Source organism: Sus scrofa, chromosome 1 (genome assembly GCF_054392235.1).
Source record: "Sus scrofa isolate SSC_HxYL_T2T_F1_AM1 chromosome 1, Sscrofa_HxYL_maternal_Yorkshire_Landrace_v2.0, whole genome shotgun sequence".
Lineage (NCBI taxonomy): Eukaryota > Metazoa > Chordata > Mammalia > Artiodactyla > Suidae > Sus > Sus scrofa.
Window position 1 is genome coordinate 284,927,932 of NC_139383.1, and position 21,512 is coordinate 284,949,443.

The 21,512-nt window shown below is 51.8% G+C and overlaps 1 protein-coding gene across 8 annotated transcripts in view; it reads right to left on the bottom strand.

Annotated features, from left to right (window-relative positions):
- Window positions 1–13,671: 13,671 nt before the first annotated feature.
- Window positions 13,672–21,512, bottom strand: part of RAPGEF1 (Rap guanine nucleotide exchange factor 1) — a 129,793-nt gene continuing 121,952 nt past the window's right edge. For all 8 annotated transcript variants that reach the window (XM_084999536.1, XM_005654593.4, XM_084999513.1 and 5 more), the window contains 8 exons: window positions 20,719–20,904; window positions 19,998–20,082; window positions 19,789–19,883; window positions 18,581–18,659; window positions 18,398–18,499; window positions 17,387–17,484; window positions 16,319–16,447; window positions 13,672–16,038 (listed from right to left, as the gene is read on the bottom strand). In XM_084999536.1, coding sequence (XP_084855662.1) covers window positions 15,888–16,038; window positions 16,319–16,447; window positions 17,387–17,484; window positions 18,398–18,499; window positions 18,581–18,659; window positions 19,789–19,883; window positions 19,998–20,082; window positions 20,719–20,904 — 925 coding nt within the window. In that variant the 3' untranslated portion in view covers window positions 13,672–15,887. The remainder of the gene's footprint in view (window positions 16,039–16,318; window positions 16,448–17,386; window positions 17,485–18,397; window positions 18,500–18,580; window positions 18,660–19,788; window positions 19,884–19,997; window positions 20,083–20,718; window positions 20,905–21,512) is intronic.

A 21,512-nucleotide genomic window follows, 5' to 3' on the forward strand; every position in this document is an offset into this window, starting at 1 on the left:
GTGGCGTGGGTCACTGCTGAGCTGCAGTTTTGATCCCTGGCCGAGGAACTTCGAGTGTGGTGGGCATGGCCAAAAAAAAAAAAAAAAAAAATCTAGAAGCTTTATTGGTTTATTTTCACATTTGGATTTGCTACCCACCTGGATTAGACCTTAGAGGCCCGTCGGTCTACTCTTGCTACTGCTGTCATACTTCGTTGTCGGGGCTTGATAGCGGGAACAAACCTGACTAGTATCCATCAGGACATGGATTCGATCCCTGGCCTCGCGCAGTGGGTTAAAAATTTGGCGTTGCTGTGAGCTGTGGTGTAGATTGCAGATGCGCCTCAGATCTGGCGTTGCCTTGGCTGTGGTGTAGGCGGGGAGCTGCAGCTCCAATTCTACTTCTAACTTGGGAATTTGCATATGCTGCAGGTGTGGCCCTAAGAAGGAAAAAAAAGGAAGGCCTCAGTATTCTGTTTAAGAAAAAAAATACATCTCTTTTCAGATTAAGGAAGTACTCTTTTATTCCTATTTTGCTAAGAGATTTTTAAAGAAATCATGCATGGATAATGAATTTTATTGAATTACTGTTATGTATCTGAGATTATCTGATTTATTCTGTTAACATGGTGACTTAATGTTTTCAAATGTTAAAGTAATTTTTTTTCCCCCTATTTTTAGGCCCACACCTGCAGCATATGGAGGTTCCCAGGCTAGGGGTCCGATCGAACCACAGCGGCCGGCCGACGCCACAGCCACAACAACACAGGATCCGAGCCACGTCTGTGACCTACACCACACCTCACAGCAATGTCAGATCCTTAACCCACTGAGCAAGGCCGGGGATCAGACCTGTGTCCTTGTGGATACTAGTTTGGTTCATTACTGCTGAGCCGCAGTGGGAACGCCTCAGCTGTACACTATATGATTGCTATTTGTGCATATTGTGAAGTGATCACAAGAAGTCCAGTTAGCATCCATCACCACACATACTTTCAAGAATTTTTTTCATGACACCTTCAAGATCTACCTTATGAGTGACTTTCAGATACGCAATACAGCATTGAGTGGCCGTGCCACACACGACACCCCATGACTGACGGTTATTTATCGTGCAACTGCGAACCTCTCTCTTTTCACTGTCACCATTTTGCACACCTGTCCTCCTCAGGCAACCACAGTCTGTTCTCTGTATCCATGCACTCGGTTTTTTGCATCTTCCTATTTTCCAGATGCCACCTATGAGATCATACAGTGTTTGTCTGTCTTTGACTTGTGTCACGTAGCATAACGCCCTCGCGATCACGTACCTTGTTGCCAACGGTGAGTTTTCAATGTTTTACTGCCGAGTAATAGTCTATTGTATATGTATACACACCACATTTTCTTTATCCATTTATCTGTTGGTGGACGCTTGGGTTTTTTCCACGTCTTAGCTCTTGTGTGTAATGCTGCAATGGGTGCATATCATTTTTTGAGTTCATGCTTTTGTTTCCTTTGGAGAAATGCCTGGAAGTAGAATTGCTGGGCCACACGGCAGCTCTGTTTTTAATTTTTTCGTACTGTTTTCCACAGTGGTCATGCCAATTTCTGTTCCCACTAACGGGGCGTAAGGGCTCCCCTTTCTCCACTTCCTCCCCAGTACTTGCCGCCGCTTTTCATCTGGATGGTAGCCCTTCAGCACGTGTGTGCTGATCTCATTGTGGTTTTGGGGTGCGTTTCCCTGATGGTGAGGGATGCTGAGCATCTTTTCATGTGTCTGTTGGATATCTGCATGTCTTTAGAAAGATGTTCATGGGAGTCCCTTTGTGGCTCAGCAGTTAACGAACCCACCTAGGATCCATAAGGATGAGGGTTTGATCCTTGGCCTTGCTCAGTGGGTTAAGGATCTGGAGTTGCTGTGGCTCTGGTGTAGGCCAGCGGCTGTAGGTCGGATTCGACCCCTCGCCTGGGAACTTCCATATGCTGCAGGTGCGATCCTAAAAACCAAAAAAAAAAAAAAAAAAAAGGGGGGGTGCAAAAAAAAGTTAGATCTCCTGCCCATTTCCTTTTTTCTTTCCTTTTTTTTCCTCTCAAATGATTTTATCACGTCTGTAGTTGTATAATGATCATAACAATCCAGTTTCACAGGATTTCCATCCCATAACTCAAGTACATCCCCCCCACCCCCCAAACTGTCTCCTCCGGAGACCATAAGTGTTTCAATGTCTGTGAGTCAGCATCTGTTCTGCAAAGAAGTTCAGTCTGTCCTTTTTTCAGATTCCACATGTCAGTGAAAGTATTTGATGTTGGTGTCTCATTGTATGGCTGACTTCACTTAGCATGATAATTTCTAGGTCTATCCATGTTGCCGAGAAAGCTGGTATTTCGTTCCTTTTAATGGCTGAGTAATATTCCATTGTGTATATGTACCACATCTTCTTGATCCACTTCTCCATCAATGGACATTTAGGTTGTTTCCATGTCTTGGCTTCTGCAAATAGTGCTGCAATGAACATCGGAGTACATGTGTCTTTGCGAGTCGTGGTTTTCTCTGGGTAGATGCACAGGAGTGGGGTTGCTGGAGCAAATGGCAGTTCTATGTTTAGTTTTCTGAGGAATCTCCATCCTGCTTTCCACAGGGGTTGCACCAATTTACAATCCCACCAACAGCGTCATAGGGTTCCTTTTTCTCCACACCCTCTCCAGCTCTTCTTGTTTGTAGACTTTTGGATGATGGCCATTCTGGCTGCTGTCAGGTGGTACCTCATGGTGGTTTTGATTTGCATTTCTCTAATAATGGGTGATGTTGAACATCTTTTCATGTGTTTTTTGGCCATCTGTATGTCTTCTTTGGAGAACTGTCTGTTTAGATCTTCTGCCCATTTTTTGATGGGGTTGTTTGTTTTTTTGGTATGGAGCTGCAGAGGTGTTTATAAATTTTGGAGATTAATCCCTTGTCAGCTGATTCACTTGCAAAGATTTTCTCGCATTCTGTGGGTTGGCTTTTTGTTTTGTTTAGGGTTTCCTTTGCTGTGCAGAAACTTTTAAGTTTGATTACGTCCCATTTGCTTATTTTTGTTTTTATCGTCAATACTCTAAGAGGTGGATCTGAGAAGATGTTGCTGTCGTTTATGTCAGAGAGTGTTTGGCCTGTGTTTTCCTCTAAGCGTTTTATGGTATCTGGTCTTTTTTTTTTTTTTTTTGTCTCTTTTTTTGCTATTTCTTTGGGCCGCTCCCGCGGCATATGGAGGTTCCCAGGCTAGGGGTCGAATAGGAGCTGTAGCCATTGGCCTACACCAGAGCCACAGCAACTCAGGGTCCGAGCCGCGTCTGTGACCTACACCACAGCTCACGGCAACGCCACGACAGGAACTCCGGTATCTGGTCTTATATCTAGGTCTTTAATCCATTTGAAGTTGATTTTTGTGTATGGTGTTAGGGAGTGTTCTAATTTTATTATTTTCCATGTGGCTGTTCAGTTTTCCCAGCACCACTTATTGAACAAGCTGTCTTTTCTCCATTGTATATTCTTGTCTCCTTTGTCATAGATGAGTTGGCTGTAAGGTGCGTGGGTTTAATTCTGGGCTTTCTAGCCTGTTCCACTGATCTAGATTTCTGTCTTTGTGCCAGTACCATATGGTTTTGATGATTGTTGCTTTGTAATAGTCTGAAGCCTGGGAGCCTGCTTTCTCCAGCTCCAATTTTCTTTTTCAGGATGTCTTTGGCTATTCTGGGTCTTTTGTGCTTCCGAACAAACTTTAAAATGTTTTGTTCGAGGAGTTCCCATCGTGGCGCAGTGGTTAACGAATCCGACTAGGAACCATGAGGTTGCGGGTTCGGTCCCTGCCCTTGCTCAGTGGGTTAACGATCCGGCGTTGCCGTGAGCTGTGGTGTAGGTCACAGCCGCGGCTCGGATCCCGCGTTGCTGTGGCTCTGGCGTAGGCCGGTGGCTACAGCTCCAATTGGACCCCTAGCCTGGGTACCTCCATATGCCGCGGGAGCGGCCCAAGAAATGGCAAAAAGACAAAAAGACAAAAAAAAAAATGTTTTGTTCGAGTTCTGTGAAAAATGTCCTTGGTAATTTGATAGGGATTGCACCGAATCTGTATATTGCCTTAGGTAATATAGTCATTTTGATAATATTAACTCTTCCAATCCACGAGCCTGGTATATCTTTCCATCTATTTGTGTCATCTTTGATTTCTTTCATCAGTGGCTTGTAGTTTTCAGAGTACAGGTCTTTCGTCTCTTTAGGTAGGCTTACTCCTAGGTATTTGATTCTTTTGGATGCGATGGTGAACGGGATTGCTTCCCTAATTTCTCTTTCTGCTTTTTCATTGTTAGTGTATAGAAATGCCGTCAATTTTTGTGTATTGATTTCTGTGTATTGATTTTGTATCCTGCGACTTTGCCAAATTCATGGATGAGCTCTAACAGTTTTCTGGTAGCGTCTTTAGGATTCTCTAGGTATAGTATCATGTCATCTGCAAATAGTGATAGTTTTACTTCTTCCTGTCCAATTTGGATTCCTTTTATTTCTTTTACTTCTGATTGCTGTGGCTAGGACTTCCAGAACTATGTTGAAGAGTAGTGACGAGAGCGGACATCCTTGTCTTGTTCCTGATCTCAGTGGGAATTCTTTCAGCTTTTCACCATTGAGAATGATGTTCGCTGTGGGTTTGTCATATGTGGCCTTTATTATGTTGAGGTAGGTTCCCTCTGTGCCCACTTTCTGAAGGGTTTTTATCAGAAATGGATGTTGGATTTTGTCAAAGGCTTTTTCCGTGTCTATTGAGAGGATCATATGGTTTTTATTCTTCAGTTTGTTAATGTGGTGTATCACACTGATGGATTTGCGGATATTGAAGAACCCTTGCGACCCTGGGATAAATCCCACTTGATCATGATGTACAATCCTTTTAATGTATTGTTGGATACGGTCTGCTAGTATTTTGTTGAGGATTTTTGCATCAATGTTCATCAGTGAAATTGGCCTGTAGTTTTTTTTTGTCTGGTTTTGGTATCAGGGTGATGGTGGCCTCATAGAATGAGTTTGGGAGTATTCCTTCCTCTGCAATTTTTTGAAATAGTTTCAGAAGGATAGGTATTAGCTCTTCTCTAACCTGCCCATTTTCTAATCGTATTTTTTTGCTATTGAGTTGTATGAGTTTATGTATTTTGGATATCTACCCCTTATCAAATATATGATTAGCAGCAGGTTAAGGATTTGGCGTTGTCCAGTGGCTTGGGTCACAGTGTGGCTGTGAGTTTGATCCCTGACCTGGAAACTTCCACGTGCTGTGGGCGAGGCCAAAAAAAAAAAAAAAAAAAGATTTGCAAATATTTTCTCCATTTGGTAGGTTGCCATTTCATTTTGTTGCTGGTTCCCTCTGCTGTGCAGAAACTTTAGTTTGACGTAGTCTCAACCTGTATGTTTCTGCTTTTGTCACCTTTGCTTTTGGTTTCAAATCTCAAGAAATCATTGTCAAAAATGATGTCGAAGGCTCACTGCCTGTGTTTTCTTTGGGGAGTTTTAGGGTGTCAGGGTTTAGATTCAAGTCTTTAATCCACTTTGAGGTAATTTTTGTGTATGGTCTAAGATGGTGCTCCAGTTGTCCAAACATCGTTTATTGAAGTGACTGTCCTTTTCCCATTTTGTATTCTTGGCTCCTTTTCATAAGGCAATTGATAATATGCATATGGATTTACTTTGGGCTCTTCCGTTTGACTGATGTGTTTTTTTGGGCCAATGTCATACTGTTTGGATTACTACAGCTTTGCAATATAGTTTGAAGCCAAGGAGTGTGATGCTTCCAGCTTTGTTGTTCTCTCTCAAGATTGCTTTGGCTACTCAAGGTCTTTCGTGTTTCCATGCAAACTTTAGGATTGTTTCTCATATTTCTGTGTAAAATGCCATTGGAATTTTGAGAGGAATTGCCTTGAATCTGTAGATTGCTTTGGGTAGCATGGATGTTTTAACAATATTCTTCCAGTCCATGAGTGCAGAATATTTTTCCATTTATTTGTCGTCTCCAACGTCTTTTTTTCTTTTTTTTTTCTTTGCTTTTTAGGGCTCTACCTGCGGCATATGGAGGTTCCCAGGCTAGGGGTTGAATCAGAGCTGTAGCTGCTGGCCTACGCCACAGCCACAGTGATGCCAGATCCAAGCCACATCTACGACCTACACCATAGCTCATGGCAATGCCAAATCATTAACCCACTGAGCAAGACCAGGGATTGAACCTGTGTCCTCATGGATGCTAGTCAGATTGGTTTCCACCAAATCATGATGGGAACTCTCAAGGACCTCATTGTCTATCCATTCTAAATGTCACAGTTTGCATCTATTAATTCCAAACTCCCAGTCCATCCCCCTCCCGCCCCCTCCCCCTTGGCAACCACAAGTCTATTCTTCATGTCTGTGAGTCTGTTCTGTAGATAGGTCCATCTGTGCCATATTTTAGATTTCATGTATAAGTGATAACATATGGTATTTGTCTTTCTCTTTCTGACTTACTTCACTTAATATGAGAGTCTCTAGGTGCATCCACGTTGCTGCAAATGGCATGACTTTTTCCTTTTTTTATGGCTGAGTAGTATTCCATTGTGTATATGTACATCTTCTTTCCATTCATCTGTCAGTGGACATTTAGGTTGTTTCCATGTCTTGGCTATGGTGAATGGCACTGCAGTGAACATATAGGTGCATGTGTCTTTTCAAATCAAAGTTTTGTCCAGATATATACCCAGTAGTGGAATTACTGGATCATATGGTAATTCTATATTTAGTTTCCTGAGGAATCTCCATACTGTTTTCTATAGTCGTACAAATTTACCTTCCCACCAACAGTGTAGGCAGGTTCCCTTTTCTCCACACCCTCTTTAGCATTTGTTATTTGTAGACTTACCAATGATGGCTATTCTGACCAGTGTGAGGTTGTACTTCATTGTAGTTTTGATTTGCATTTCTCTAATAATTAGTGATGTTGAGCGTTTTTTCATGTGCCTGTTGGCCATCCATACGTCTTCTTTGGAGAAATATCTATTTAGGTCTTCTGCCCCCTTTTCAATTGGGTTTTTGTTGTTGTTTTGCTTTTTTAGGGCTGCACCCATGGCATATGGAAGTTAACAGGCTAGGGGTCAAATCGCCACAGCTATAGCAACACAGGATCTAAACTGTGTCTGTGACCTACACCACAGCTCACAGCAATGCAGGATCCCGGACCCACTGAGCAAGGCCAGGAATCAAACCCACATTCTCATGGATACTAGTCACATTCATTTCTGCTATGCCACAACAGGAATTCCCAGGCTGTTTGTATTTTTGTTGTTGAGTTGTATGAGTTGTGTATTTTAGAAATTAAGCCCTTGTCAGTTGTACTGGTTGCAACTATTTTCTCCCATTAAGTAGGTTTTCTTTTCTTTTCTTTTTTTTTTTTTTTTTTTGCCTTTTCTAGGGCCACTCCTTCTGTATTTGGAGGTTCCCAGGCTAGGGGTCTAATCAGAGCTGTAGCCGCCAGCCTACACCACAGCCACATCAACTCGGGATCCGAGCCGTTTGTGCGACCTACACCACAGCTCATGGCAACGCTGGATCCTTAACCCACTGAGCAAGGACAGGGACTGAACCCGCAACCTCATGGTTCCTAGTTGGATTTGTTAACCAGTGAGCCACAATGGGAACTCCCTTCTTTTCTTTTTAGGGCCATACCTGTGGCATATGGAGGTTCCCAGGCTAGGGGTTAAATTGGAGCTGCAGCTGCCAGCCTACACCACAGCAACGTGGGATCCGAGCCGAGTCTGCCATCTATACCACAGCTCATGGCAACCCTAGGTCCTTAATGCACTGAACGAAGCCAGGGATCAAACCTACGTCCTCATGGATACGAGTCAGAATTATCCTCTGAGCCACAACAGGAACTCAGTTTATTTCATTTTCAATTTTTAAAATTTCCTTTGCTGTGCAAAAACTTATCAGTTTGATTATGTCTCATTGGTTGATTTTTGTTTTTATTTCTATTGCCTTGGGTGACTGACCTAAGAAAACTTTTGTCTGGTTGATGTCAGAGAATGTTTTGCCTATGTTCTCTTCTAGGAGTTTTATAGGATCTTGTCTTACGTTTAAGTCTTTAAGCCACTGTAAGTTTATTTTTGTGCATGGTGTGAGGATGTGTTCTAGTTTCATTGATTTATATGCAGCTGTCCAGTTTCTCAGCACCACTTGCTGAAGAGACTTTTTCCATTTTTCATATACATACATATACATATGTGTGTGTGTGTGTATATATATATGTATTTTTTTTTTTTTTTTTTTTTTTTTTTTTTTTTTTTTGCTTTTTAGGGCCACATCTGTGGCATATGGAGTTTCCCAGGCTAGAGGTCAAATTGGAGCTGTAGCTGCCGGCCACAGCCACAGCCACAGCCACAGCCACAGCAATGCAGGATCCGAGCCACCTGTGGGACCTACACCGCAGCTCACGGCAACGCCAGATCCTTAACCCACTGAGCGAGGTCAGGGATCGAACCCACAACCTTGTGGTCCCTACTCAGGTTCATTTCTGCGGTGCCACGACAGGAACTCCCCATTTTATGTTCTTGCCTCCTTTGTTGACGATTAATTGACGGTAAGTGTCTGGGTTTACCTCTGGGCTCTCTGTTCTGTTCCATTGATCCCTGTGTCTGATTTTGTACCAGTACCACACTGTCTTGATGACTGTAGCTTTGCAGTATTGTGTGAAGTCTGGGAGAGTTATGCCTCCTGCTTGGTTTTTGTTCTTCAGGATTGTTTTGGCAATTGTGGGTCTTTTGTGGTTCCATATGAAATTTTGGCTTGTTCGTTTTAGTTCTGTGAAAAATGTCGTGGATAACCTGATTAACCTGAGAGGGATGGCACAGCATCTGTAGACTGCTTTGGGTGGATGGCCATTTTAACAGCATTATCTCTTCCGGTCCAGGAGCAGGGGACATCTTTCCATTTTTTGAATTCCCTTTAATTTCCTTGATTAAAGTTTTATCATTCTCAACATATAAGTCTTTCACCTTCTTGCTAAGGTGTATTCCTAGATATTTAATTTTGGGGTGCAATTTTATGTATGTATGTATGTATGTATGTCTTTCTGCCACTTCTTGGGCTGCTCCTGCGGCGTATGGAGGTTCCCAGGCTAGGGGTCGAATCGGAGCTGTAGCCGCTGGCCTACACCACAGCCATAGCAACGAGGGATCCGAGCCATGTCTGCAACCTACACCCCAGCTCACAGCAACGCCGGATCCCCAACCCACTGAGCAAGAGCAGGGATCGATCGACCCTGCAACCTCATGGTTCCTAGTTGGATTTGTTAACCACTGAGCCACGATAGGAACTCCTGGGTGCGATTTTAAGAGGTGTTTTAAAAATACGCCTTTTCTAATGTTTCATGGTTAGTATTCACGGTTAGTATACAGAAACGCAACCGATTTCTGAATGTTGATCTTTTATCCTGCTACTCTTTGGAATTCGTTGAGTAGTTTTTGTGTGGAGTCCTTAGGGTTTTCTATATATAGCATCATGTCATCTGCATAGAGTGAGTTTTACCTCATCTCTTCCAGTTTAGATAAGCTTTTATTTATTTTGTTTGATTGGTGTGGCTAGGACTTCCAACACCGTGTTGAGTAAAAGTGGTAAGAGTGGGCATCCTTGTCTTGTTCTAGGTGTTAGCAGGAAGGCCCAGGTTTTCTCAGTTGAGTGTTATATTGGCTGTGGGTTGGTCATAAATGGTTTTTATTATGTTATGCTCTCTCTATACCTACTTTGCTAAGAGTTTTGATCACAAATTGGATGATGGAATTTTGTCAAATGCTTTTTCTGTATCTATTGAGATGATCATATGGTTTTTGACTTTGCTTTTGTGCATGTGGTGTATGGCGTTGATGGATTTGCATATGATGAACCATCCTTGTGAACTCTGGGATGAAACCCACGTGGTTGTGGTGTATGGTCTTTTTTATGTGTTGTTGGATTTGGCTGGCTAAAATTTAACTGAGAAATTTTTGCATCTATATTTATCAAAGATATTAGCCTATAATTTTCTTTCTTGGTAGTGTTGTTGTCTGGTTTTGGTATTAGGGTGATGGTGGCCTTATAGATTGTCTTTGGGAATGTTGCTGCTTCTTCAACCTTTTGGAAAAGTTTAAGAAGGATGCATACAAATTCTTCTTTGTATTTTTGGTAGAATTTGCCTGTGAAGCCATCTGGTCCTGGACGTTTGTTTGTTGGGAATGTTTTTATTACATATTCAATTTTAGTGACATCAGTTTTTAGTGATGGGTCTGTTTAAAGCATCTATTTCTTCTTGATTCAGTTTTGGTGGGCTGTATATCTCTAGAAAGTTGTCCATTTCTTCTAGGTTGCCAAATTTGTTGGCATATAATTGCTTGTAGTATCCTCTTATGGTTTTTTGTATTTCTTGCATTATCCTTTTTCATTTCTTATTTTATTTGGGTTTTCTCTCTCCTTGGTGAGTTTGGCCAGAGGTCTGTCAATTTGTTTACCCTTTCAAAGAAACAGTTCTTGGTTTTATTGATTTTTTTTCTATTGTTTTTTAATCTCTATTTTATTGATTTCCTTTCTGATCTTTATGATTTCATTCCTTTTGCTGACTTTAGGTTTTTGTTTGTTCTTTTTCTAATTCTTTTAGGTGGTAGGTTAAGTTGTTCATTTGAGATTTTTCTTCTTTTTTTGAGGAAGGCCTGTATTGCTATGAACTTTCCTCTAAGAACTGCTTTTGTAGCATCCCGCAGATTTTGAGTGGTTGTGTTTTCACTGTCATTTGTCTCGAGGAATTTTTTTAATTTCCCTTTTGATTTTCTTGTCAACTGTTTTTTTCTTTTTTTTCCTCTTTTTAGGGCTGCATCTGCAGCATATGGAAGTTCCCAGGCTAGGGGTCGAATCAGAGGTGCAGCTGCCAGCCTCTATACCACAGCCACAGCAATGCTGGATCCTTAACCTACTGAGGGAAGCCAGAGATCAAACCTGCATCCTCATGGATACTAGTTGGGTTTGTTACCACTGAGCCACAATGGGAACTTCCTGTTCTATTTTAAAGGAAATTGTTTGTCTATGTCACCATAAGGTATAATGTTTGTATATGAGTTTAGAAAATAGCCTTTATTAGATTAAGGAAGTTTTCAATTTCCACTTAACCAAAAGACTCTTACTACTTTTTAAAATAAAAACTGAGTCCTTCATTTTTAACAAAGGCTACTGAGGAAATTATATAGTGTTCTTCCTTTAGTCTGTTGGTGTGGTTTATTCAGGAGAGGCTAGGCCATATTGTGAAAATCTATACGCCCTGAACTCTCAGCAGCTTAGTTTAGTGCAAGTTCATTTTTTCATTCATGTGAAGCCCCACGTAGGGCAGGGGGAGTGGTCCCTGGCAGGGCTCCCTCTACTTAGGGCTCTGCCATCTCAACACCCGGAATCCAGGTAAGCCAGGGTGGAGAAAGAGCACGTGTGGACGTGGCACACCTATTCTTAGAGCCCCAGGAAGGAAAGCTGTGCCAGCTGGGCATGCCCACACGAGGGTCCAGGATCTGGTCAAGTACACGCACCAGTTTACTGCTCTCCTCCGTCCTGGTGTTTGAGGATGAGCTCAGCTTGGTTGGGAAGTATGGATTTATATACATTGCTGCTTTGGTGTTGCTAAGATTATGTCATAATTGTTGCATAACTAATTGAACTTTTATTGTCTGGCTTTGAGGTCACTCAAGGTTGTATTCCACTCAGAAAACAAGTTGAGAAGTGTTTCCCCTTCTGTTCTCAGGGACATGTAAGACTAAAGCTACCTGTTTGGCTAAATTACCTGTTAAGCTTGTCTGGACCTGATGTTTGTGAGTGGATTTCAAACCAAATTTAATTTTTTTTCTTTCTTTTTTTTTTTCCCCAGAGGCACATCCGTGGCCGATGGAGGTTCCCAGGCTAGAGGTCGAATCAGAGCTGCAGCTGCCAGCCTACTCCACAGCCACAGCAACACCGGATCCTTAACCCGCTGAGCAAGGTCAGGGATTGAACCTGTGTCCTCATGGATGCCAGTCAGGTTGGTTAACCACAGAGCCACAACAGGAACTCCTCAAATTTAATTTCTTTAATGTCAAGTACCTCTTCTTTGTAGTCCTTTTATGGTTGTCGCATCTCACTTGTATGATTTTTAAATTAAGAGACGTCAGTGGGGTAAAGCTGTCTGCAGAGTGCTTGGTACTCAGTGCATGCTACGTAAGAATAACTGTGACGGTTAACCAGACACTGTTCCAGGTCTAAAGCACCGAGCCTTCATTACCCCTGCTTCCAGCTAGAGAAACCGAGGAGCAGAGAAGGGGTTACTTACCCAAGGTCATCTGGCTAATTAGTTGCAGAGCCAGGACTAGAACCCTTACGAGCCGCAGGCCCCATTCCTCGCGTGTTCCCAGCAAGCCCAGGACCAGAATGACCCAACTGGCCATTCCGCCCAGAGCCTGGCCATGTGCCAGCTGTGGCCCGACCTGGAGCGGAACCTCGCGGGACGGCTGGGGAAGGTTGGTTCTGAGCTTCCTGGGTCACCCAGGAGAGGACCCTCTGGGGTTGGGGGGGACGCAGGCATCTAACCCACCTCCACGCCACAAGACCTTCACTACTGCTGGGTGAATCCGTCTCCTCTCCCCCCGCCCCCAGCCACCCAGGATCGGGGTGCGTGCGTGGTGGCCACTGTCTTGCAGGCCTGGTGGGCAGGCTCAGGCCTCTCATCCCTGACTGTCTGGGGATAGGGCTGTCGGGGCCAGGCCAGGCTGGCTGCTGGCTGGTGGGTAAGATGGGGTATAGAGCTTGGGAGCTGAGCGGCTTGTCAGTCGAATGGGACAACACAGACAACAGGGAAATGAGGCGTGAGCGGCTGAATAATTTGTGAGGACACAACTAGAGAACGAGAGAAACAGGAAGGTCCAGTCAGCCCACAAGGCTGGGGGAGCCTTCGTGATGACACCTGGCACATGCTAGGTTGCTAGTTAACGCCGGAGGCCTGGGCCCTTTCTCTCAGAGCCTCACAGTGTGGCCAGCCTGGCATACTTGCCTTCCCCAAAGGGGAGGTTCCAGCTCTTCTCGCTGTGGGCCTCACGCACCCCCGGGACAGAGGTGGAGAGCCCTCAGCGTTCCCAGGCTGCTCGTGCGTGGGCACCTCCAGCAGGGCTCAGAGCCGGGCAGGGTTCCACCCCGACCCCCTGCCGTCCCCTCTGTGGCTGACACGCAGGTGCTCAGTCTCCCCGCGGGTGACGTCTCACATGACACGTGAGAGCTCTGGGGGCACAGGAGGGCTGCCTCACTTGGTCCCGTGCAGGTGCAGGGTGCCATGCTGAGCCTGAGCCTGAGCCTTCCCCCGGGGTGAGGGGCAGTGGGAACCTGCCAAAGGCACCCTTTCAAGGACAGCATTTGAGGGGCTTTAAAAAGCAGCTCTGGACACCCGTGTGCCCCTGAATCTGCCCCAGGAACCTGTTTTGCCAGGTGGAGGCAGCAAAGCTCTTGTCACTGGTCCCCTTCTGGGGCACAAGGCCGAGGAGGGGGTGTTGCACCAGTAGCTGGCGCCGTCTGCCCCGCTCTGTCGGAACTGCCCCGACAGCAGCAAACCAGCATGAGGACGGGGACCAGAGCCCTCTGCCCGGTGCCCAGCCCACGAGGAGGTCACGGAAAGGAGACGGCTCAGACTGGCATTTTGACACAGGCGGCCACAGCTTTCCTCTGCGTTTATTTTCCTTTCATATAAAAGTTACAGGTTTGAAATGTCTGCAGGAAGATGCCTCTATCAGCCGGGTTAGTCAGGGGCATATATTACATTGTAACACCGAGAGGGAGCTTCTCAGATGTGGGGTGCCTGCCCTCTCCCTGTCCCACGCCTGCCAGGGAGCGCCGCCTCCGCAGGACCCATGCCCTCCCGATGCAGTCAAACCCCCGACCGGCCTCCAGACAGACAAACCACAGCCAGGCTGGCCGCTCCCAGAGCCAGGAACGTGTCTTAAGGAGGCGAAGGCGGGGAAGCCTGTCAGCCAATAAGTTAAAACACACTGCACCTGCTGTCCTCACGCAGGGGGCCCCCGGCCCGGCGGCCCCATGTCCCCCCGCGCTGCCTGCCTGGCGCCTCGGCTCAGCCCCAGGGCCCCCGGCGAGGAGGGGCGTGTGGGCACAGGGTCTGCTCTGAATCGAGGGACGGTGAAGCCCCTCCATCCCGTGCGGCTCCCAGCGGAGCACACGGCGAACAGACCCCGGCCCGGCGCCGTGTTGGGCCCCGCGGCCCCGAGCCCACGGCGGCCCCCAGGCGCGCACAGCGCATTCGGCAGAGCTGGGCCGGGCCCGGAGGACGGGAGGAGGAAAAGACTGAAATGAGAGGACTTGGAAAAGCGGGGACAAACGAAAACCCAACCCCACACACAATACTGTTAATAAACAGCGACTCTACACACACACTCCTTAAATAATAAAGTGACGCGCTCTGCCCGCCGCCGCCGGCAGGACCGCTGCCCGAGGGGTGGAAGCTGACGCTTCAGACTCCTTCCCTCTATGTACAGGACAAAGAAAAAACCTGGCCCGGTCTTCTGGATAAAAGCTGTTCAAAAACCCATGAGGGGCTCAAAGTGACAGGGTTGTTTCTTTAAATGGTTGACAGATGTCGGTTTCTTTTTGTTCTGTTTAAACCGGACTGAACCCGGGTCAATCCTGCTGTTTGCTTGCTCAAGCCCCAAGCCCAGGAGAAGGCTGCTCAATGATGCAAATCAGGACCACCCCCACCCCCCCCCCGCCCCGGCCCCCCGCAGACCTTGCCCCAGATTGTCAACCTCAGCAGCGAGAGCGGCTCTGAAGGAGGAGGAGGAGGAAGGAGCCCGGCTCCTGCAGGCGCTGGGCCTTGGCCAGAGGACAGGGCGAGCCTGCCGCGTGGTGGCCGCCGGAGAGGCGCCTGGGCAGCCAGGCCCCCGTGTCTACCAGGGGAGCGCCGACAGCGCAGCACTGGCGAAAGGCCCCCGAGGCTCGAGGCTCGGCTCGGGGCAGGGCGGAGGGGCAGGAGATGGAGTTTAAGGCACACAGCAGGCGGCAGAGGAGGGGCTGCCGGCCTCCCCGGGACAGAAGCGCCCCTCCCTCCTCGGAATGAACTCAACCGGGAGCAGGGGCCCCGTGCAGTCAGGGCTGTCCTGGCTCCAGCGGCCGCTTCCCAGCTCCCATGGTGCCAGGTCACAGGGAGGGCCAGCAGGACAGGGCGGGAGATGAAGGGGCGAAAACGGGAGAGAGACACTGCTGCTCGAGGCCCAGCAAAGGAGGCCAGTACCGTGACCGGAGCGCCAGCTCCAGGGCTGCTGGGAGGGCGCCTGTCGTACCTTTCTGGGCCAGCCGAGCAGCGCACACCATCCATTTCAAGAACTGGGGCGTGGAGAGTAAGGGGTCTCCCCCAGGCCTGCCTTCTGCCCACCCGACTGCATGTCCCCTTCTTCCAAGGTCACCAGGAGAGCAAGCGCCTCCCCCGAGGGTGCTTGGGCCTCCACTCATCGGTCCCTTCGGCAGATCCCTGCTGTCCCCTGGTCTGCGGAAGGTGTCCCTGCGCAGCTCCCAGGCTTGGGGGAGGAGAGGTGGGGAGGGGGCGAGAGCGGAAGACCGAGCAAAGCAGAAACCAAACCAAACCAAAACCACCGGGTCACAAATGAGCAACGTGACCTGCCTGCTGACTCCACGTGGGCCGAGGGGTCTGCACCTGGGGAGGAGGAAGGCAGGAAGCTGCCGCAGGCTCCGGACCCGGGCCCACACCGCAGGGGCCTGGCTGGGCCTTGGGGCGCTGAGGCCAGGACGTGTGCCACTGCCGCGTCACAGGTCCAAGGTCCCTTGCGGTCTTGGAGGGGCCCTCTGAGCCTCTCTGGAGCGTTCTCCTCGCTCGTGGCACCTGCTCCTAGGTCTTCTCTTCCCGGTCTGTTTTTCTCCTTGTTATGTTCCTGGGCTTGATTTTCAGAGAGAGTTCCCACAGGGCCTCCTCGGCCAGGTGGTCGCTGAAGTCGTTGAAGAAGTTGATGATGTCATCATTCCTCCGGATGTCGTAATGCCTGGAGGAGGAGGGGGGCAGCCTGAGCGCCCGCAAACTCGCTCGTGCTGAGCTGCACCCTCAGGCCCTGTTCCCGGAGCAGCTCTGTGGGAGCCGGGCCACGGTCTCCCAGCAATTCCTCGGGGCCAGACTGGCCCCCCAGCTTCCCTGAACAGGACCACAGAGGACAGGCTGGCAGCCACCTCTGGGTGTGGGCGTCGAAGCCCCACGGGTCCCCTGTCACTGCCCATCTCCGCCCGGGAGGCCCCGCCCAGGCCAGCCCCGCTGGGGGCCACACTCACGCCTGCTGGAAGCACCGCATGCTGTCCAGGATGTTAAACTGCTGCCACCGCTTGGAAAAATTCACCTTCCCGTCGATGTAGTCTGGGTTTCCCAGGTGAACGAAGGTGAGGTCCTGCAGGATGAGCCCCCTGGGAGGACGGAGAAGCAGGAAGGTGGCCGGCTGAGCCCCCAGGATGGGCCGGCACCTGAGCAGCTGCCACACCCATGAGTGCCAACGGGACACGAGTGTCTCCTCTGGTTGGAATTCCTGCTACGAAGCCCCTTCAACAACCCCTGCGGCCTGGCAGGGCTGGGCTTTGCTGAGGTGCAAGGAGCAGATGAACAAGAACTAACACCCCGAACTTGAGTGGTGGTGGGTAAACCCCTTATTAACGGGGTGGTGGTGCGCTTTCAAACAGAGGCCGTGAAACTCCGTGACAAGTGATGGGGTGGTTCTTCTACTAGAGAGAGCTCAGCCCGGGGGGCACAGCTGGCACCCCCCAAGGAGCCCAGACGGACAAATGTGTGCTGGTCAGCGAGGGCAGAGGGGCTGGGGAGCAAGGCCGGGGTTGTCGGCTGCAAGGTCTGTACCTCTGAGGGGAGGCCCGAGGGACGTGCCACCAGACATGCGCGGCCTGGGAGACGGCTGAGTGTCCCACCCCTGCCCACGAGCACATCGAGGTCAGCTCGAAAGAGAGGGAGCTTTGATTTTCCCGCTCCTTCCCAAGCCCGGTGCCACGGGATTGTCCTGTCAAACACCTGTGTACTCTCGTCCACGGCCCCACCCGGGGAAACGCGCTGAGCTGCCTCACGCCAAGTACTCGCGGGGTTCCTGGGGGGCTGTGACGTGCAGCCAAGTTTGAGGATGGCTGGAGTCAGCACCTGTCCTGACTACAGAGGCGGGGTGGGGGGGGTGGGGGAAGGCAGAGGCCCTTTCACACGACCCCTCTTTGATTCGAACCCTTGAACAAGGAGCAGGCTGTGCTGGTGAAGGTAACCCAGAAACCTGGAAGCGAGGGTCTCTGTGGGCGCTCCGCCTACCCTCCCCAGAGGAGACGAGGGGCGACCCGGTGGGAGGCTCTACTCACAGGTAGGGGATGCACGGTGGCTCCACCTCCGAGAGGGCGGCCCGGTAGGCGCGGAAGGAGGACGAGCTGTCAATCAGCGTGCAGTACTCAGCCAGGCCCTGGGCAGAGCGAGCGCGGTCGTGAGCCATGAGCCGGACACCCCGGGACACGGGGCCCGCGCCCCTCCCCCCACCCACCCCAGAGCCAGGCCCGGCCCTGCTCCAGCGGCGGGCAGGCTGGGCCTTCCCCGCATAAATGGCCCACAGCGTGCGCAGAAGCACGTCTCTGGGCAGCTGGTGCCCACTGTGGGCAGGGGCCGGAGCTCGGGCTCCTGCTCGCTCTGCTCGGCGCTGCGGGCCCCCGCGGGCCTCCAGGGCACACACTGGACCTGGCCCTCCCGGCCCGAGCCTGCCTTCGCTCTCGTGCACTCAAGGCAGTGGCCTTGCTGCTCCTGCTTGAAGCGTGGGGTTTCTGCCTGCCCGGCCTCTTTCCTGTTAGGTGCCTCCTCCAGGAAGCCTTCCTTGCCTCCTCAGGCTGTTCCTGGAGCAGCCACTTCTCCATACAACCCTGTATCATAACTGTCCCCTTAAACTGCCCCATGAGATGACCCCCAGCCCTGTGTCCGGCTCTGCCTCTCTTCCCAAGAAACAGCTCCCGCACAAGGATAAAGGCCCCCAGGACCCTAGCGCTGCCCCCTGCCCCCTTGTGGAAACTCCCCTCCCTTCCCAGGAAACCCCTATTTGGATCTTGGGGGGATAAACACTTCCTCAGGGGGCCTCCCTGACCCCTGGCTGGGCCAGACCCTCGCCACATGCCTGCTCAGCACCCTGCCCATCTCCCCTCAGCATCTCCCCTGAAGAAATCCGCAGGAGAGCTCCAGTGCCCGCTGCGGCCCCCCAGTGATGAGAAGAGGGACGGGAAACTAAGGTGGGGAGGGGGGTGCCTGCACGCGCGTGCTGTCCCGGCCCCTCGGCAGCGCAGGGACCTGAGCGCAGGGCCTCGGAGCTTGTGGCTTCCCTCCCAGCCGCCTACCTCCGAGGTCTGCTTCTGCCACTCCAGCCGGCGGATGGGCGCCGAGTCCAGTGCCGAGAGGATGGCCAGGTAGGAGTTGAAGTTGTTCAGCTTCCGCAGGTGCTGTGGAGAAAGGCCGGGCGGCCGTGAGGGCGGGGGCGGGGGCCGGGGGCACCGGGCAGGCTCTGGGGAGGCGCCAGCTACCTTCATGATCTTGATGAACTTCAGGAGCAGCCGCTCCCTGTCCTGGGCCTTTTCCTGTAACATGATGATGGACCGCACCCTGTATGCACCAAGGAGAGAGGGGGACAGGTCACTTGACCGGTGTCCCCTCAGGCCCCGGCTGGTGCTGGTGGAGGTGGCGTGCGGCGGGTGCAGCTGTAGCCTCTGCACTCGAGGCGCTCGTGGCCCCTGGCGTAGGCGAGGGGCTGCAGAGAGTCCGCAGCCGGATGGGGGCTCCACCGCGCAGACGGAGGCTCTGGAGGATCAAAGTGAGCAGCACCGAGGGTGCCGACCCTGAGCCCCACGCGGCTGGACAGGCCCCAAGAGTGGCCTCAGGACTAGCTCGGGAGATGAGAGGCCACCTTGCCAGCCATAAGGAGGGCCCCTCTCAGAACCTGAGCAGCAACCAAAGCCCAAGGCTGGCCTTGCAGGAGAGCCTCACAGGGGCCGCGCCCGTCACTCAGAGAAGGTGGCCCTCTTCTGACCCAGTAACGGCCACTGCCCCACCTGTACGTGGAGCCCCCGGTGCCCAGCAAGGGGTAGGGCTGGAGGCCGCGCCCAGCTTCGGTCCCACCCTGTGGTCCTGAGCGAGACGCTTCCGAGGGTGGGAGGGAAGCGAGGAAGGAAGCAGATGACCCAGTTTTAAACCCTGCAGCAAGCAGCCCTTAGAGCTTTTAAAAACCGCCACACGCTTTCCTGGTGGTGTGATGGGCGTGGGGTGGGGGCGTCTGCTGCAGTGGGGGCTGCTGGGCCCCCACGCTTCCACCATCCTCCAGCTGAGGCCGAGAGGCTGCGGCACCCTTGGGCCACATCTGGAAGAGCCGTGAGGTATGTTCCATCATAAACTCACTGTGGGGCTGCATTGTTACCGGAAGAATTTAAGGCTGAGCACAAGCATTAGCGAAACCCCTCCTCTGCTGTCCTCCTCCTTCAGGCAGAGTCCGCGCAGGACGGCAGACTCCCTCCCCCGCCGCCCTGCCACCACCGATGGCAGACACCACGCGTTGATCCTGGCTAAGTCCTCCCCCGCCAGCCCTCCCCACGTGTAAGACAGATGCTGTCCTGTCTCGTTTCTGGTTCACAGCAAACGCCCACCGGGCCGCAGAAGGGGCGGGAGCTCCTTTTGGGGCGCCCTGCGAAGGAGCACGTGGGACCCTGTCCCCAGGGGCGTCGCTGGGGCCCCTTCTCACCAGTAGGACATGTTGTTGAAGTGTTCCGTGAACTGGGTCAAGTTGGGGCTCTTTTCCTCGTTCTGCTCTTTGGCCCAAAGCAAAACCTCGGGAATCTGAAAAAGGAGGCAGACTGGGTAGAACCGGAGGCCCCGGCTTTCCCGCGGTGCGGTGGCTTCCCTCATCCGGGGACGAGCAGCGGCGGCTCATCGGGGCAGCACCCACCGCACCTCTATTTTATAGAACAGCTCGGCATCCAGCAGCGTCAGCTGCTCGGCGATCTCATGGCTGTGGAAGTCATGCAGGGTCCCGGGCCTGGAAGACAGAGGCACGAGGGGAAGGGTCAGCGGGGGCGCACGCACGGTGGGCCGCGGAGCAGAGCGAGCACGACGTGCATCCGAGTGGAACCGCGTGGCTCCCCCCTGGGGGACCGGGCCTGCCCTGCTCTGCTGCCTCTGCCCGTGGGCTCAGCCTGACCCAACGTCAGGGCCCAATGGGAACAAAGACGGTGCCGTGCCAGTGGAGGCTGAGGCACCACCAAGAAGGTGAGAAACTGCCCCCCACGGCCGGGGGAGAGGAGCAGGCGGCAGACTGGAACAGACACAGGTCCTCAGAATGTTCAGGGTGGCACAGGGATGGGGACTGGGTGAGAACGCACAGTTGCCGTGTCAGTGCCAGGAAGATGCCCGAGTGCTGACCGCAGCCTGAAAGGCATTCACCTCTCCGTCCCAGGAACCCCTCCGTGCCCTGCCGCCCACTGCCTGTCACACAACACAACCCGGGAGAAGAGGCCCGGCCCCGGGGGAACCACTGGACTGTCCTTGAGGCGTTCGTCACGGGACCTGGGCAGGACCAGGAAGTGAGGTGGGGGGGCTGGAGGGGCAGCTGCTGGCACGGCTCTCGCCAGAGGCAGCGCCCCGGGAAGCCAGAGACGGACGGCTGGTGGCTCACCTGGCTGCCACCCCCTTGGCTGCCAGGGGCTGGCCAGAGCTGGCACACCTGAGCAGCTTCTTCTGGTCCACCTTGTCCAGGATGTTCTTGCGCAGCACGCGGGCCAGGCTGAGCTCCCCATTGCACACCAAGCGGAAGACCAGGTCCATCAGCAGCTTCAAGATCTCTTCCGTCAGCTCCACTAGGCTAAAGGGCCCGAACACAGGCACCGGAGGGTCGAGAGTGCCCTCGAGACGCCAAGGGCCAGGGACACTCAGCGGAGCTGGGAAACCTCTTGTGGGAAGAGGGTGGGAGAAACGGTCTGGGGACGGCGGCCTGCACCCCACAGGGCGCTGGAGGGGCTCCCAGAGTAACGGGGAGCTGTCCTTCTCTCAGCGGACACCCACAGGCACTGGACAAGCACCAGGGACCACGCTGGGGACAAGTGCCCCACAAATCCTGCCCCGGAGGAGCTCCGGGTTCCCCGGGGGGATGCGTCACTAGGGTCCTGGCTCCCCTAAGATGCCCCTGAACCCCCTCGGCAGTGTTCTCCACATGCGGCATTTCATGGCCCCATGGTTCCCTTCACCAAGGACTCTCTACCCGGAACAGGGACCTCGTGGTGTGTTGCTGAATGAACAGAAGTGGCCACTCCACTCCGGCAGGGAGGCATGGGAGGCTGAGGAGGGCAGGAGAGGGCCCCCCAGGCAATCAGGGCCCGGCAGGGGCAGGTCCGAGGGAGCAGGTCCCTCTCGCCAGGGGTCAAGTTCAGGCGAGCAGCAGCAAGCCCTGTCCAGGCGGCGAGCAACAGGAAG